Source organism: Schistocerca serialis, chromosome 5 (genome assembly GCF_023864345.2).
Source record: "Schistocerca serialis cubense isolate TAMUIC-IGC-003099 chromosome 5, iqSchSeri2.2, whole genome shotgun sequence".
NCBI lineage: Eukaryota > Metazoa > Arthropoda > Insecta > Orthoptera > Acrididae > Schistocerca > Schistocerca serialis.
The window spans coordinates 103,274,042-103,291,619 of NC_064642.1; the positions used below are offsets into that span (position 1 = coordinate 103,274,042).

The 17,578-nt window shown below is 43.0% G+C and overlaps 1 protein-coding gene across 1 annotated transcript in view; it reads right to left on the bottom strand.

The window, feature by feature from the left end:
• Positions 1-17,578, bottom strand: part of LOC126481344 (nephrin-like) — a 990,728-nt gene that overhangs the window by 264,907 nt on the left and 708,243 nt on the right. The window contains exon 6 of the mRNA XM_050105036.1: positions 15,118-15,269. Coding sequence (XP_049960993.1) covers positions 15,118-15,269 — 152 coding nt within the window. The remainder of the gene's footprint in view (positions 1-15,117; positions 15,270-17,578) is intronic.

Consider the following 17,578-nt stretch of genomic DNA (forward strand, 5'->3'; position numbering starts at 1 on the left):
TTAATCGGGCAGGTAGATTAGAAAATTTAAAAAGGGAAATGGATAGGTTGAAGTTAGATATAGTGGGAATTAATGAAGTTCGGTGGCAGGAGCAACAAGACTTTAGGTCACATAGGGGTAATGCAGGAGGAGGTTTAATAATTAATAAAAAAAATAGGAATGCGGGAAGCTACTACCAACAGCATAGTGAACGCACTCTTGTGGCCAAGATAGACACGAAGCCCACGCCTACTACAGTATTACAAGTTTATATGCCAACTAGCTCTGCAGATGACGAAGAAATTGAAGAAATGTATGATGAAATAAAAGAAATTATTCAGATAGTGAAGGGAGACGAAAATTTAATAGTCATGGGTGATTGGAATTCGGTAGTAGGAAAAGGGAGAGAAGTAAACGTAGTAGGTGAAAATGGATTGGGGCTAAGAGATGAAAGAGGAAGCCGCCTAGTAGAATTTTGCACAGAGCACAACATAATCGTAGCTAACACTTGGTTCAATAATCATAAAAGAAGGTTGTATACATGGAAGAAGCCTGGGGATACTGACAGGTTTCAGATAGATTATATAATGGTAAGACAGAGATTTAGGAACCAGGTTTTAAATTGTAAGACATTTCCTGGGGCAGATGTGGACTCTGACCACAATCTATTGGTTATGAACTGTAGATTAAAACTGAAGAAACTGCAAAAAGGTGGGAATTTAAGGGGATGGGACCTGGATAAACTGGCCAAACCAGAGGTTGTGCAGAGTTTCAGGGAGAGCATAAGGGAACAATTGACAGGAATGGGGGAAAGAAATGCAGTAGACGAAGAATGGGTAGCTTTGAGGGATGAAGTAGTGAAGGCAGCAGATGATCAAGTAGGTAAAGAGACGAGGGCTGGTAGAAATCCTTGGGTAACAGAAGAAATATTGAATTAAATTTATGAAAGGAGAAAATATAAAAATGCAGTAAATGAAGCAGGCAAAAAGAAATACAAAAATGAGATCGACAGGAAGTGCAAAATGGCTAAGCAAGGATGGCTAGAGGACAAATGTAAGGATGTAGAGGCTTATCTCACTAGGGGTTAGATAGATACTGCCTACAGGAAAATTAAAGAGACCTTTGGAGAAAAGAGAACCATTTGCATGAATATCAAGAGCTCATATGGAAACCCAGTTCTAAGCAAAGAAGGGAAAGCCGAAAGGTGGAAGGAGTATATAGAGGTTCTATACAAGGGCGATGTATTTGAGGACAATATTATGGAAATGGATGTAGATGAAGATGAAATGGGAGATATGATACTGCGTGAAGAGACTGACAGAGCACTGAAAGACCTGAGTCGAAACAAGGCCCCGGGAGAAGATAACATTCCAAAAATGGTTCAAATGGCTCTGAGCGCTATGGGACTTAATATCTATGGTCATCAGTCCCCTAGAACTTAGAACTATTTAAACCTAACTAACCTAAGGACATCACACAACACCCAGACATCACGAGGCAGAGAAAGTCCCTGACCCTGCCGGGAATCGAACTCGGGAACCCGGGCGTGGGAAGCGAGAACGCTACCGCACGACCACGAGCTGCGGAGATAACATTCCATTAGAACTACTGATAGCCTTGGGAGATCCAGTCCTGACAAAACTCTACCATCTGATGAGCAAGCTGTATGAGACAGGCGAAATTCCCTCAGATTTCAAGAAGGATATATTAATTCCAATCCCAAAGAAAGCAGGTGTTGACAGATGTGAAAATCTATCAGTTTAATAAGTCACGGCTGCAAAATACTAACGCGAATTCTTTACAGGTGAATGGAACAACTAGTAGAAGCCGACCCTGGGGAAGAACAGTTTGGAATCTGTAGAAATGTTGGAACACGTGAGGCAATACTGACCCTACGACTTATCTTGAAAGCTAGATTAAGGAAAGGCAAACCTACGTTTCTAGCATTTGTAGACTTAGAGAAAGCTTTTGACAATGTTGACTGGAATAATCTCTTTCAGATTCTGAAGGTGGCAGGGGTAAAATACAGGGAACGAAAGGCTATTTACCATCTGTACAGAAACCAAATGGCAGTTATAAGAGTTGAGAGGCCTGAAAGGGAAGCATTGGTTGGGAAGGGAGTGAGACAGGGTTGTAGCCTCTCCCCGATCTTATTCAATCTGTATATTGAGCAAGCAGTGAAGGAAACAAAAGAAAAATTCGGAGTAGGTATCAAAATCCATGGAGAAGAAATAAAAACCTTGAGGTTCGCCGATGACATTGTAATTCTGTCAGAGACAGCAAAGGACTTGGAAGAGCAGTTGAACGGAATGAATAGCGTCTTCAAATGAGGATATAAGATGAACATCAACAAAAGCAAACGAGTATAATAGAATGTAGTCGATTTAATCGGGAGATGCTGAGGGTATTAGATTAGGAAATGAGACACTTAAAGTAGTAAAGGACGTTTGCTATTTTGGGAGCAAAATAACTGATGATGGTCGAAGTAGAGAGGATATAAAATGTAGACTGGCAATGGCAAAGAAAGCGTTTCTGAAGAAAAATATGTTAACATCGAGTATAGATTTAAGTGTCAGGAAGTCATTTCTGAAAGTATTTGTATGGAGTGTAGCCATGTATGTTAGTGAAACATGGACGATAAATAGTTTGGACAAGAAGAGAATAGAAACTTTCCAAATGTGGTGCTACAGAAGAATGCTGAAGATTGGATGGGTAGATCACATAACTAATGAGGGGGTATTGAATAGGGTCGGGGAGAAGAGAAGATTGTGGCACTACTTGACTAGAAGAAGGGATCGATTGGTAGGACATGTTCTGTGGCATCAAGGGATCACCAATTTAGCATTGGAGGGCAGCGTGGAGGTTAAAAAACGTAGAGGGAGACCAAGAGATGAATACACCAAGCAGATTCAGAAGGATATAGGTTGCAGTAGGTACTGGGAGATGAAGAAGCTTGCACAGGATAGGGTAGCATGGGGAGCTGCATCAAACCCGTCTCAGGACTGAAGACCACAACAACAACAACAACAACAACAACAACAACAACGACGACTTTCCACTGTTTCAAATTCTGATGAAGCAACAGTTTACATTATCTCGGGTTATTTAATGCTGTGCGAAGTTGAGTCAAGCGTCTAACACAGGAGGTCTTACAGAACTGCTTTGCGACGACCCATGTTGTTTCGACTTCTGGCATATAGCTGCTCCGTTATACAGAATGTTTCTTTTAACCTGAGAGAACTAAATATCTCGCAACCGCCGCATCGTATGAAGAAAATGTTGTACATAATATTAGTAAGTGGGACATCCGTATGCCCTACAAGTGGTCACTTCCTAACGATACTTGCTGTGTTGGGGGGAGGGGGGGCAGTTTTGTATTTTCATATGGGAAATGCCCATTTGTAATCCATATTCGGATTTTACGCCAAAAAATACGTGCAGTTTATTAAACAATTGTTTCCCCTTTGTAGCAGCAGATGGCGCTGTAACCGACAGATATCAGCTGTGCCAGTTTTTGCAATTAGGAACAGACGCATTTGATTCTATGTTTCATTTACGTTTTAAATATGTTCTAACTGTTGATAATCATGTTCAAACGTTACTCAAGTGTAGCAAATGTGATTGTACAGTTCAAATAATACGGCTCGACATTGGAATTTATAGAAAATACACTACTTGGCAATTAAAATTGCTACACCACGGAGATGACGTGCTACAGACGCGAAATTTTACCGACAGGAAGAAGATGCTGTGATATGCAAATGATTAGCTTTTCAGAGCATTCACACAACGTTGGTGCCGATGGCGACACCTACAACGTGCTGACATGAGGAAAGTTTCCAAACGATTTCTCATACGCAAACAGCAGTTGACTAGCGTTTCCTGGTGAAACTTTGTTGTGAGGCCTCGTATAAGGAGGAGAAATGCGTAAAACACCACGTTTCCGACTTTGATAAAGGTCGGATTCTAGCCTATCGCGATTGCGGTTTACCGTATCGTGACATTGCTGCTCGCGTTGGTCGAGATCCAATGACTGTTAGCAGAATATGGTATCAGTGGGTTCAAGAGGGTAATACGGAACGCCGTGCTGGATCCCAACGGCCCCGTATCACTAGCAGTCGAGATGAAAGGCATCTTATCCGCATGGCTGTAACGGATAGTGCAGCCACGTCTCGATCCCTGAGTCAGCAGATGGGGACGTTTGAAAGACAACAACCATCAGCACCAAAGATTCGACTACGTTTGCAGTAGCATGGACTATTAGCTCGGAGACCATGACTGCGGCTACCCTTGACGCTGCATCATAGACAGGAGCGCCTGCGATGGTATACTCAACGACGAACCTGGCTGCACGAATGGCAAAACGTCATTTTTTCGGATGAATCCAGGTTCTGTTTACAGCATCATAAGGATGGAAACATCAGTGTTTGGCGACATCGCGGTGAACGCACATTGGTAGCGTGTAATCGTCACAACCGTACTGGAGAATCACCCGGCGTGATGGTATGTAGTGCCATTGGTTACACGTACGGTCACCTCTTCTTCGGATTGACGGCACTTTGAACAGTGGACGTTACATTTCAGGCCTGTTACGACCCGTGGCTCTAACCTTCATTCGATCCCTGCGAAACCCTACATTTCAGCAGACTAATGCACGACCGCACGTTGCAGGGCCTTTCTGGATACAGAAAACGTTCGACTGCAGCCCTGGCCAGCACATTCTCCAGATCTCTCACCAATTGAAAACGTCTGGTCAATGGTGGAAGCAACTGGCTTGTCACTATACGCCCGTCACTACTCTTGATGAACTGTGGTATCGTGTTGAAGCTGCATGGGCAGCTGTACCTGTACACGCCACCCAAGCTCTGTTTGACTCAATGCCCAGGCGTATCAGGGCCGCTATTGCGGCCAGAGATGGTTGTTCTGGGTACTGATTTCTCACGATCTGTGCACCCAAATTGCGTGAAAATATCACATGTCAGCTCTAGTGTAATACATTTGTCCAATGAATACCCGTTTTTCATCTGCATTTCTTCTTAGCGTAGCAATTTTAATGGCCAGTAGTGTAAGGTGGCACTGAAACGGCTAGTCGATTTGTAGTGTACAATTGTAATACTAACGTAAATTTTGAAATTTCGAACATAAACGTTAACCCGTAGAACAGAAAGGTTTACATTTACATTGAAAATGAGACGTGGGATGAAATGCGTCGATTTTGAATCGCAAAAACAGTGACACTTGACATATGTAGATTCAGCTCCTTCTACTATGAATGGATAAAATAGTTCGGTAAAACTTACGTATTTTCTTGCGTAGAGTCCGAATATGCAACAAAAGTGGGTGGTTCTCATTCGAAAATATTAAGTTGACCACGTCCACGAAGGAAGGGTGCTTAGGAGGTGACTAATTGTAGCACAGACAGATGTCAACTTTACTAGTATCAACTTTTCACCTAGAACGTTTTTTCGCACGAACTGCCGTTTTCGGGATATTTATTTGTCTGAAATATGAAACACCATGCGTATTGGCGCTAGTGAATTACTCATAGTATGTTGCGGTACCCACTGAAATATATTTTGCAGAGGAAGAGAGCTCGTATAAACGGATTTTGTGCATGCCATCCAACGTTCTATCAGCTTTTGGCCCTCCGGGTTTAGTTGAAACGTGTGGGAAATGAGGTCTTAGGAAGAAGGATGCTGTTTATAAAGAAGCGTAGGATACTGCCAGGAGATCAAATCTATCGTTGAGCAACATTGGTGGCTTTGCCAACCTGTGGGTGAATGGGATCTAAAGCTCCTCCACGTGTCCTGGCGGTGTTAAGGGCTTGTAATCGTTTTTTGTCTGTACGGCTCAAATTTTTTCTCAAAAAATGGCTCTCAGCACTATCGGACTTAACATCTGAGGTCATCAGTCCCCTAGAACTTAGAATTATTTAAACCTAACTAACCTAAGGACATCACACACATCCATGCCCGAGGCAGGATTCGAACCTGCGACCGTAGTGGTCGCGCCGTTCCAGACTGAGGTGTCTAGAACCGCTCGGTCAAATCGGCGGGCCAATTTTCATTTCTCAATTAATAAAGAATCACTCTGCAAACATAACTGCGGCTGAAATATTGGATACATCTAAATTACTTAAGCTTTGTCAGTGTAGTCTATATAACTTCTTCTCGCAATGCCGTGTATAATTCAACCACAGAAGCTTACCTGAAAATCTAAAACTGACTTTATTTTTAGACACTGTGGTGTATGTTACTGGAGGACAAGACTGAGGCGTTCATTGCACCCCGACCCAGTTCAAAAACGAATGCACACCACTACTCTTTATTTCAACCTGCGGTCAGTGGTAGGTGTGTTGCAGCCGTATTGACTGCAGATGAGGCGAGTAACGCTAACTGATCAAAACAGGTGTGGTAGGCGTTTCAGTTGTCAGATGTCCTTTCCCTAATAAGCAACGTTCCTGCAAAGGTACTTTAACTTTTGTGGGACTCAGTACCTCATTAATGATCGTAAGCAGATGACTTCCTCCATATTTACAAGGTTAAGTAGTGTCGTAGGCGTTATCCTTTACGCCCCGCGGGATTAGCCGAGCGGTCACAGGCGCTGCAGTCATGGACTGTGCGGCTGGTCCCGGCGGAGGTTCGAGTCCTCCCTTGGGCATGGGTGTGTGTGTGTTTGTCCTTAGGGTAATTTAGGTTAAGCAGTGTGTAAGCTTAGGGACTGATGACCTTAGCAGTTAAGTCCCATAAGATTTCACGCACATTTGAACATTTTCTTTGTTATCATTTATTCTCTTGGAGTAGTTAGATGGCAGCGACACTGGTTTCGTTCAAACTTAATTATTTTACGTGAGGTGTTACTGTTTATGCTGCTTAACAATTAAATCAGAGAAGAGTGTAGCTTCAGATTCAATAAGGTTTCGTGTGTTGGTAAGAAATGATTGCATAAACAGCCACAATACGAAGGAACCTACCGAGGAGAATAGGTAATCTGATATGAAATACTCCTCAAACAAAACTTTGTGATGAGATTAGAATAAACTACCCCGGAACTGATTTAGTGTTCTTGATATTATAAGCGTTGTTGTCAGTCTTTGATTACGACTCAATGTACGTGCTACTGCAACATGTCTTTCCTGATATGCCACAAGTATAAAGAATTCTCCTCTAGAGGAATCGAATATATCAATGTTTTAAATTTCTCGTAACCATTACAGATGGAAAAGTACTATTGTTAACTGTGAAGCTGTATGAAGATTCGATACTGGAAGCAGCCTCGATTTTTATGTACATACACAGCTTGCAGATTGAAAATTACTTTCATGCTGTATATCACGGAAGTGAGACAAAGTAGCTCTACCACTGGTTGTCAAATTGAGGCGTCCGGGCCGCATGCGGTCCGAATCAAGTATACTGATAAGCCAAAACATGATGACCACTGCCCACCGTGACGTTAGATGATGCCTAGAGGTGTTGCCTGCACATGACGCGGTAAGGAAAGTATGTAAGCGGAGCAGACACGGCAGTGGGATCACCCTAGCGATGATATGGGCTGCAAATGGGGAAAAACGTTGAAATAAGCAACTTTGACAAAGGGCAGGTTATTGTTACGCGGAACGTGTAAACGAGTATCTCGAAACCTCGAAGCTGGTCGAATGTTCACGTACTACTTTAGTGAGCAACTAAGGAAAGAGGTAGAACGACAGTAAAACTTCCAGTAGGCGCTAAATGGTTGTATGTCCACCGTCTCTTCACAGAACGTGGTGTTCGGAGGCTTCTCTGTTCTTTAGAAGTAGGATAGATGGTGATCTGTGGCATATCTGTCGAAAGAGCGCAATGCTGGTGCACGCTTACATCTTTCGGAGCACCCCGTTCATCGTACATTGTTGAACATGGAGCTCTGCAGCAGACCGCCCCTACGAGTTCACATATTAACCTTAACGATTTCGCCAATTACGATCTCTGTGGGCGCGGAACCATCGGCATTCGGCCGTCGATCAATGGAAACGTGTCAGCTCTCTGCGTGAATGACATTAGGTCGACGGTCGTCTCCACAAACGCCTTCGTCGAGGTGAACTGCGACTGGAAACGTGCAGCACGCCACGGACGCACGATCGAAGGAGCGGTATTATGCTGTGATAAACATTCTCCTACGCTTTCATGGGACCTGTGATAGTAATCGAAGACACGGTGAGACCAGCGAAAGCCGGCCAGACTGGCCGAGCGGTTCTAGGCGCTACAGTCTGGAACCGCGCAACCGCTAAGGTCGCAGGTTCGAATCCTGCCTCGGGCATGGGTGTGTGTTATGTCTGTAGCTTAGTTAGGTTTAAGTAGTTCTAAGTTCTAGGGGACTGATGACCTCAGAAGTTAAGTACCATAGTGCTCAGAGCCATTTGAACCATTTGAACACCTGCGTACCAAGTGCATCCCTTCCTGCATGACGTCTTCCAATACTGCGATGTCATCTTTCAGCAGTGTAATTGTCCTTGTCTCGGAGCCAGTGGTTTGAACATCATTACAGTGAACTCACGTTGATGTCTCGGCGACCAAATTCGACTGACCTTAATCCTATGGTACTCACCCGGATCGCAGTCGGGAGCCATCACTGCGTACGCAAATCAGCGTCTCGTTATTTACGCGAATTACATGACATGTGCGAAGACATTTAACGCCACATACCTGCACAAACCTACCAACAAACTGTCGGATCCCTGGTACACAGAAACGGTGTTCAATTTCATTACAAAGACGGACAAATAAGCTTTTAAGCAGTTGCCCATAATGTTTCGGTTCATCAGTGTTTACGAGAGGCTAGCGGTTCTCATCTTCGTTTTATAATATTATGAATGTAACAACCAACATATGCATTCAAAAACGTCAGTCAACTAACGTTAAGAGCTTGTTAGAGTGTAGTTTTACTGCTCAATAACAAACAAAAATATTTACATAGTAGTGCTTAATTTTAATTGACATTGGTGAATTCGGCGGTGATCTAAGTACAGTTGGCCGCTTACCTCATGGGCAGAGGTAAAAGTAGCGCGGTCGCTAGAGGTCAGACAATTTTGAAGACCTGAATATGACAGCGAACTGTATCAAAATCGATCGTCTTAAATGAAAAAAATAATTTATGCGATCTAGGCTGTTGAATTTTTTTTAGCAATAAAACAAGTCGTTCCTTCAGTACTCTGAAAAAGAGAAAATTCGATAAAGTAGGAAAGTAGCTCTAAGCTATAAAATTCATAAAGCAGAATTGCAGCACGTTAAAGCATATAATAAAAATAAAAATTACTTACCAAATACTTCGTCAAAATTGTATGAAAACGTAATGAAATTATCTGTAGCCCCAGTCGCCCACCATGAATGATGGGACGCCCGTCAGTGGGCAGTATGAATCAGGTTGACTACCACAGGGTTATAAGATGTGAGACGGGGAATGTTTCATTCCTTCTCTTCCTTACTGACAATTCAAGGGCATGCGTGACGCGTATTGATCTCCCGCTATGGTTCAAATGCCTCTGAGCACTATGGGACTTAACTTCTTTGGTCATCAGTCCCATAGAACTTAGAACTACTTAAACCTAACTAACCTAAGGACATCACACACATCCATGCCCGAGGCAGGATTCGAACCTGCGACCGTAGCGGTCGCGCGGTTCCAGACTGTAGCGCCTAGAACCGCATGGCCACTGCGGCCGGGTCCTGCTATGGTCTAAATTTTGAAATGCAAGTGACACAGATTCGTAAATGCACATTGCAGCGACGATCATCTTCAAATGCAGTACAATTTTGTAGCAAGGAATATGGAATTACGTTAAGGAAGGAAGGAAGATTAACCTCACGTCGAAATGGAGATCATTAGAGACGACGCACAAGCTTGGAATGTTTCAACGATGGGGGAAGGAAATCGCGGAGAACTTAAATTTATACGGACGGAATCGGATTTGAAGTGTTATCCTGATGATGACGATAATGATGATGTTTGGTTTTTGGGGTGCTGAACTGCGTAGTCATCAGTGCCCGTACAAAATTCCAATCTGTACACAGTCCAGCCTCGCCACTTCTCTGAATGATGATGAAATCATTAGGACAACACAAACACCCGGACTCCGGGCTCAGAAAATATCCGACACCCGACCCGGCCGGGAATCGAAAAAGGGGGCCACAGAACAGCTAAGCTAGCCATCTTTCTTTTCATCTTATTCGCTGCATTTGCTCTGGGCGGACATCGCACGTCACTTGACACCCGTTCAAGTTCACTGCTGATTCCTGTACCTAGGTTTTTTGTTACAGATGGCAGCCAGACCCCCGACCGAACACACTGTGCTACAGTGCCGGTAGCCGCTAGACCACGAGGTGCGGACACCGTTGTCTTCCCGAACGCGAGGCCAGTGTGCTAACTCCTGCGTCACCTAGCCTGATTAAATGATGGCTGCTGTAGTAAACTTCTGTGATGGTTTCACATACTGCATTCAAATATAAACAATGTTACTGTTATCAACCAGTCAAACATCCATTCACACAGTCAACACAACACAACTTCGTCTGGTAATTACAGCGTCAGAGCTTTGGAGTCGCTGAGGCTGGCAGCATTCTAAAACTGAGAATATGTTTCGAATGATGCTAATTTTTAGTGATTAGAGGGCCCATTAGCGGGCTGGTGGCAAACTTATTGCGCCTTTGCAATAGATAATCTACTGGGGACTCAAAACGTACTAATTTATGTAGGTTGCCAATTAACAGTACGATCAGTACATTTCCGGCCCGAAGTGCGGCCTCACCACGTCTGTATCAGCTCTTGAGCAAAAACGTTTAACAACCACTGAGTACTGAGCGAGGTGGCGCAGTAATTAGCACACTGAACCCGTATTCCGGAGGACGACGGTTCAAACTCGCGTCTGGCCTTCCTAATTTAGGTTTTCCGTGATTTCTCTAAATGTTTCAGGCAAAATTCCTGGATGGTCCCTTCGTTCCTCATCCTTCCCACATCCGATGGGACCGATGACCCCGCTGTCTGGTCCCTTCCCCTAAATCAACCAACCAACAACCATTGAGCTAGACTAGTGTCACATTGTCAACAATGTTGGAACAATTAGTGCACAATTATTTTAGTGTTGGAATACAGTTATAGCAGAAGATTTACGCAATGCAATTAGTTAACAAGGGAAAGAAGCAGACTATACAGTGTGATACACCGATTAATACAAATTACTGGAAGATTTGTCTCTGGTAATGGAGTCACGTATCTGAAAGGTCGAATTGTGGTTTCAGACGTGTGTTTGTGAGAGTTGGATGTCATAGCGACTGATCTATCAGAAAGTATTCCAAACGTGTCGTGAAAATCCTACTACTGTCATTAAGTAGGAACTTTGTGTCCACCTTTTGAATAGGTTTTGTGATATGTTCTCAAAAAGAAGTGAAAGATTCATTGCTTATAATGAACTCTTATTCAAGTTTCCCCCTCCTCCCCCCTCCCCTGCTTTGCCGTCGGTAGTACACGTTGTTGAAAGTGATTTGATACTGCTAAGAGTATGCTAAAAGATATTTTCGGGTTCTGGACTCTACTTTCAGATCACTATTTCGGTAAAAAGTATTTTTTAGTAAAATTCAACAACAATTACTGAATTATTTTTGCGACCGGCAGAAAATATACTCCCCCCGCCCCTCCACCAATTGGTATCGCGCATTGTGGGCAGTGTGTTAACATAACATACTAGTAATAACGATTATCTATTGCCAAATTGTTTAGGACACGCTGTCGTTATCAAAGGTACAAATACGAATAACAGATGTAAGATTTTCTGCTATTTGAACGGTAGACTGTTTAAAAATTATTTAAACAGAGATAACAGTTAACTAATAGGGAGCTTGTAAGGTGAAGTATACACCGTTTTATGTATCGAGTTCGGATTAGCTGTTCCTACAACGATCATGTTTCTGCTCCCAGAGGGGGTAATTGCTGCTAAGAATTTAATATTCCATTGCGCTCTGTCCTTACATCTACGTTAGACAAACTGAGATAGCAATGTCCCACTGTCGCCCTGTTGATTAAGACCATTCGTCTTACCCTCAGCAGACGCGATGATGGACGCACAGTTCATGACAGCCTGGCAAATTGCAGAAATGAAATTCATTGAAAAAAGAAAAACGTAATAATGAGTCCATCCGTGTCTCCTGAATATCGATTTTTCGTATTTTATACTTCCAGGGACAGTACCATTATGAGAGCTTGAGTTTTTTGGAGAAGAATCTTCATTGCGATGTCGACATGCTAGCAACACGCACTGATTAACATTGCTGCTTTCTGTCGATGATAGTACGTGTTACTGAACGCCAAAAAATCCATAAAAGTGTAAGCACGAGTTAAAACAATCGAAAGACTCTGGTTCCCTAAAACTCAAGATCACACTAACTCTTCATCATTCTACACTCCTCTCTCTCTCTCTCTCTCCCTCTCTCTCTCTCTCTCTCCCTCCCTCTCTCTTCCCCTGTCTTTCTCTCTCTCTCTCTCCATCACACGCACACACAGACACAAACAAACAAATAAGCTCGTGAAATTTCATCCAATCGTCAGTTCTAAAGTTGTTAATTAAGAGTGAAGAGACACAATGATAGATATGAAACAGCACTGCAGAAATCGTATCTAGCTGAATGAAAGGTGTGAAATACCATAGCAGAAATCGTAAGTAGTTGCTCTCTGGACTGGACTGGTATACCGACACCCTACAAGACGCTAAACTGATTTGTGTTTGTATATACCATTGAAATGAGGTAACTTCCTCACGTTATTTTCAATATTATACGGAAGAACACATTTTTAAAAGGTACCACTACATATTTCAAAGAGCTTCGATACTTGTAGTAGGTGTAAGGTACTTCACCGCGCAATCATGTTGTCCTGGACGGTGAGTGTTCTTCCAACTCGACGCTATAGTCAGGAATGTCCCAGTAAAATATGATAGGACCTTTCTTGTTATCTGCATACACAAACGATCTGACGGACTGAGTGAGCAGATATCTCTGACTGTTTACTGATGACCCTTTAGAGTACAGGAAAGTGTCATGGCTGCCTAACGGCAGGCGGATACAGGATGATTGAGGCATAATTTCTATTTGCTGCGACGAATGGCTTCTTGCCGTAAATACCGGAAATAGTAACTTAATGCAGGCAAGCAGGAAAGACAATTATTTAATATTCGCAAACAGTTTTGACTGTGTGCTTTTTGACGCAATGACGTCGATTAAATATCTGTATGCAACGTTGGACAGCGATATGAAATGGAACGATGACATTTGGTCGGTAGTAGAGAAGCCGAAGGATTGATTTCGCTTTATTGGGAGAATTTTAGGAAATGTAACCCACCCACAAAGGTGACCGCGTATGGAACACCAGGCCTGCTGCTAGGTTTGTTGCCGTGTGTTTCGATCAGTATATGTAAGTGTCAAGGAGATGTTTCCTGAAGTCAACTGGAAATTCCCGCAGGGAAAACCTTCTTCCGTGAAATACTACTGATGAGATTTAGAGAACCGGCATTTGCGGCTGACTGCAGAACGATTCTACTGAGAGAACTGGAGCTCGCACAGAGGGGTATAGACAGTCGCTTTCCCCTCGCTCCATTTGAGAGTGGCACAGTGAAGAGTTCTAAAGGAACGAAAGCTATGATGAACAAACTGTGACTCAACTGTACATTGGTTGAGTATAAAGGCTTTTGAACAGATAGTTGACAGGCTCTCCAGTCATTACACTGGGTCGGCTTCGCCAAAAATAGGCAGGATGGCTACCACGAAATCGGAGGCTAACTTATTTTGGAGACAAATTAAGTAGCTCTAATTTGAGTTATCATCGGGAAAATTCGACAGACATCTGGGACCGCTGCTTGTTTAAGGCCACAGACAACGTTTCACTTCGTGCAGAGGGATGTAAAGCTACACATGACCTCCCATAAGGTAATTGACGAGGGATGGCGGAGAGCGCAACTGAGATCTGACGCTAACACCTCCCACGTGTTGACTGTACCACCAATGAGCTATACTGTGTACCTGCGTACAGGAAGTCTATATAAAAGAAAGCGACGCACCACGAAGGAGTTATCCGAATGAGACGGAAATCGGTAGATGTGAATTACGTGTACAGACAAACAAATGATTTCAGAAAAATTGGATGATTTATTCAAGAGAAATAACTTCACCAACCAGGATGTGAATATCGCGTTGGTCCACCTCTGGCCTTTATGCAAGCAGTTATTTGGCTTGAAACTGGCTGATAGAGTTGTTGAACGTCCTCCTGACGGAGACAAAATTCTGTGTAGTTGCCGCGTTACATTTTCAGAATCCCGAGACGACTGAACGCCCCTGCCCATAATGCTGCGAACATTCTTAACAGGGGAGAAATCAGGCGATCCTTTTGGCTAAGGTCTAGTGCGGCAAACACCAGAACCAGACGTAAAAACTCTCACTCTGTGTGGGCGGGTATGCAATGTAAGCCCAGACGACTTGCCGCGAAGGGCAACAAAACGGGGCGTGGAATATTCGACGTACCGCTGTGCTATAAGGATTCCCAGCATGACAAGGCAAAGGGTGCTGCTGTGTAAAGAAATGGTTGCCGGACCGTACGGCAGGCGACCGCCAAGATGGTATCCCACCGATGTCAGGGCCATCTCCACACACGTCTTCAGCCCCGAAGCAATGGGACCAACATGACTGTCGGGTTCCATATGGTTCGACAACCGGGAGTGGGATAGCATTTCATTAGATAGAAGGACCCGTTTACATTACATGCCCACTCACAAACTGCGAGAGTTTCTACTGCTTGTCTTCGTGATTTCCAAACCCTGCCCTGTCCAGAAAGGTTGCCGGATGTCTGCTCCATTGGAAATATTTGGAGCATTATGGGCAGCACTCTCCATTCATTTCGGGATTTTGGGGATCTAACGCGCCAGTCGCATGAAATTGGGCACGATGTCCCTCAGGATGACATCCAACGACCCTATAAATCAACAACAAGCCGATTAAGTGGTTGGGCAACGGCCGGAGGTGGACGAACACATTATTTACTTGCTGAATTAGTGGAGCTCGTTCTAAGAGACACAGAGACAACAGTTCAACTAGAGTTGAGCGTCAGATGTGAGCAAACTCAGCTTACCGTCTCTTTTGAGCCGTCGAGTCTGGCACCGTCGAGCCACCAGGTGATTTTGGCGGGCGGCCGCGACCCAGAGGACTGGCACAGCAGGTCGTAGCGGCGGCCGGCAGACAGCGGCTGCCCCACCCCCAGCAGCCGCACATCCAGGGGCCGCACTGTAAGCACCAACAACGGTCACGTCGCCCTACTGGCCCGGAGCTGTGTCTAAGTTGGATAACTGACAGACAAAGCTGGAGGAATGAGCAATACCGGTGACATGAACGCTACAGATTATCTGAAACCTTACGTGTCAGCACTCTAACCATTGAATGCCAACCTTGGCAATTGTAGGTTAGACTGCTGACAACCAAGATTTCAGATAATCTGCGTATCCAGTTATGGTTATATTTTCACATTACGACAGATTTTGGAGAAACATAGGGAAAAATCAAAAAATATAGGATTAATTTTCATAGATCTAGAAAAAGCGTATGATACTGTTCCAAGAAAATTACTTTGGAGAGCACTACATACGGCAAACTTAAACCCTCCCTTGATTAAAATAATACAACAGATGTATAAAGATAACATTTGCCAAGTGAAAGTTGGTAATAAAATTTCACAGAAATTTAGAACAAGCAAAGGCCTTTTACAGGGCTGTCCCATGTCACCATCATTATTTAAAATCTATATAGATATTAGCCTTAGGACATGGTCTCGTAAATGTAATAGTAGGGGATTAGAAATAAGAGATGGAGTTTACCTACATCATTTATTATTTGCTGATGATCAAGTAGTCGTAGCAGAAGATGGGGAGGATGCTAACTGTATGTGCAATCAACTAGCAGTAGCATACAAAACTTGGGGTTTGAAGATTAATTACCAAAAAACAGAATACTTGACTAATGATTCAGATGTGCTATACATTGAAGGAAAGAAAATATAAAAAAAACCACTTTCTGTTATTTGGGATCCATTTTAGAAATCGAGTCAGAAATCAATAAAAGAATTAGTAGCGGACGGAGGGTCATTGGGATGCTTAACTCAGTCTTATGGAGCAGCAATGTAATGAGCAGAACTAAAAAATTAATATACAAATCCATATTAGAGAGTGTGGTTCTGTATGAAACGGAGACCTGGACAATTAACATGAAGCACATTAAAAAATTACAAGCTCTAGAGATGGACTTTTGGAGAAGATCGGAAAGAATCTGCAGGAAAGAAAAGATAAGGAACACCGAAGTAATAAGGAGAATGGAAGTAAAAGAAAGAATATATGACGTAATGGATGGGAAGAAATTACAGTGGTATGGGCATGTACGACGAATGGAGGAAACCAGAATACCAAAATTGATACTGGAGTGGGAACCGGAGGGGAGAAGAAGAAGAGGACGACCTATGACCACCTGGCTCCAAAATGTACAGCACACAATGAGGAGAATGGGCGCAGAGGAAGAAGACACACAAGATCGAAACACCTGGAGAAATATTTTGAGAATTTAAAAACGTTCATTGTTTGTATTGTAATTCCCAAGTAAATTATTATGTTGGAGATAAGCCTCTGTAATGAGGAAAAGCTCAAAATAATAAATAAAATCCAGTTACGGCGGTCACTGATGATACATTCATAGGGATCGTGTCAGCCCCTTCTCCATCAACTACAGCCTGAAGATGGCGCACTGAAGCGCCGAATCTGGTCGCAACAAAATATATAAAATCATAATGATGGCTGCAGTCGTTTTATTTTCTTACATTAGCAAACGTCGTCCCTAATACCTCCAGTCAAAAGGATGGACATATAAAAAAAAGGTGGTCGTTAATTGCCTATGTAAAAATTTGTGTTTTCTTAAATGTTTTGTGCAGATCATGTCAGAAAAGTATTTTTGAATTTATGGGTAATGGGAAATTCATGCGTTTTAAGCGCAATGTCTTGCTATGGTATATTTGTAGTTCCATTTTGTATTTACTGAGAAACTTGTAATGTTAAATCCATATCATTAATTAAAACAATATGTAGTTCTATATTGTGTTCGGCTTAATATTCTTTATAATAGGAGTTTTTTGCTGTTACAAATGTCAATGCATTTTGAAGAAAACCCACATTGACGTAGCCCTTTCACTCACTTATTATGTCATACTGACGAAAAGGATGTCTGTGAGAGAGGGAATGTGTTGGTAAGCAAACGTAACTCCATCTAGCAGTTATGGAGTGTGGCATGGCAGCTGTTTGATGAATTGTGAAAATGACATTCCAACAGCCGTTATTGTTACAATGATTTATTTAAGCCTCCAGTAGCGACTCATCAATAGAGACATCTTCAGCAAGTGGAGGATGAAAGACAAAAAAGCATCCAGCCGTATACACTGTGTGATCAAAAGTATCAAATGTGTGTGCATTCCTAAGGGACCAACATTGCTCCCTAGATTTACACACTACTTAAACAAACTTATGCTACGAACAACATACACACCCATGCCCGAGGGA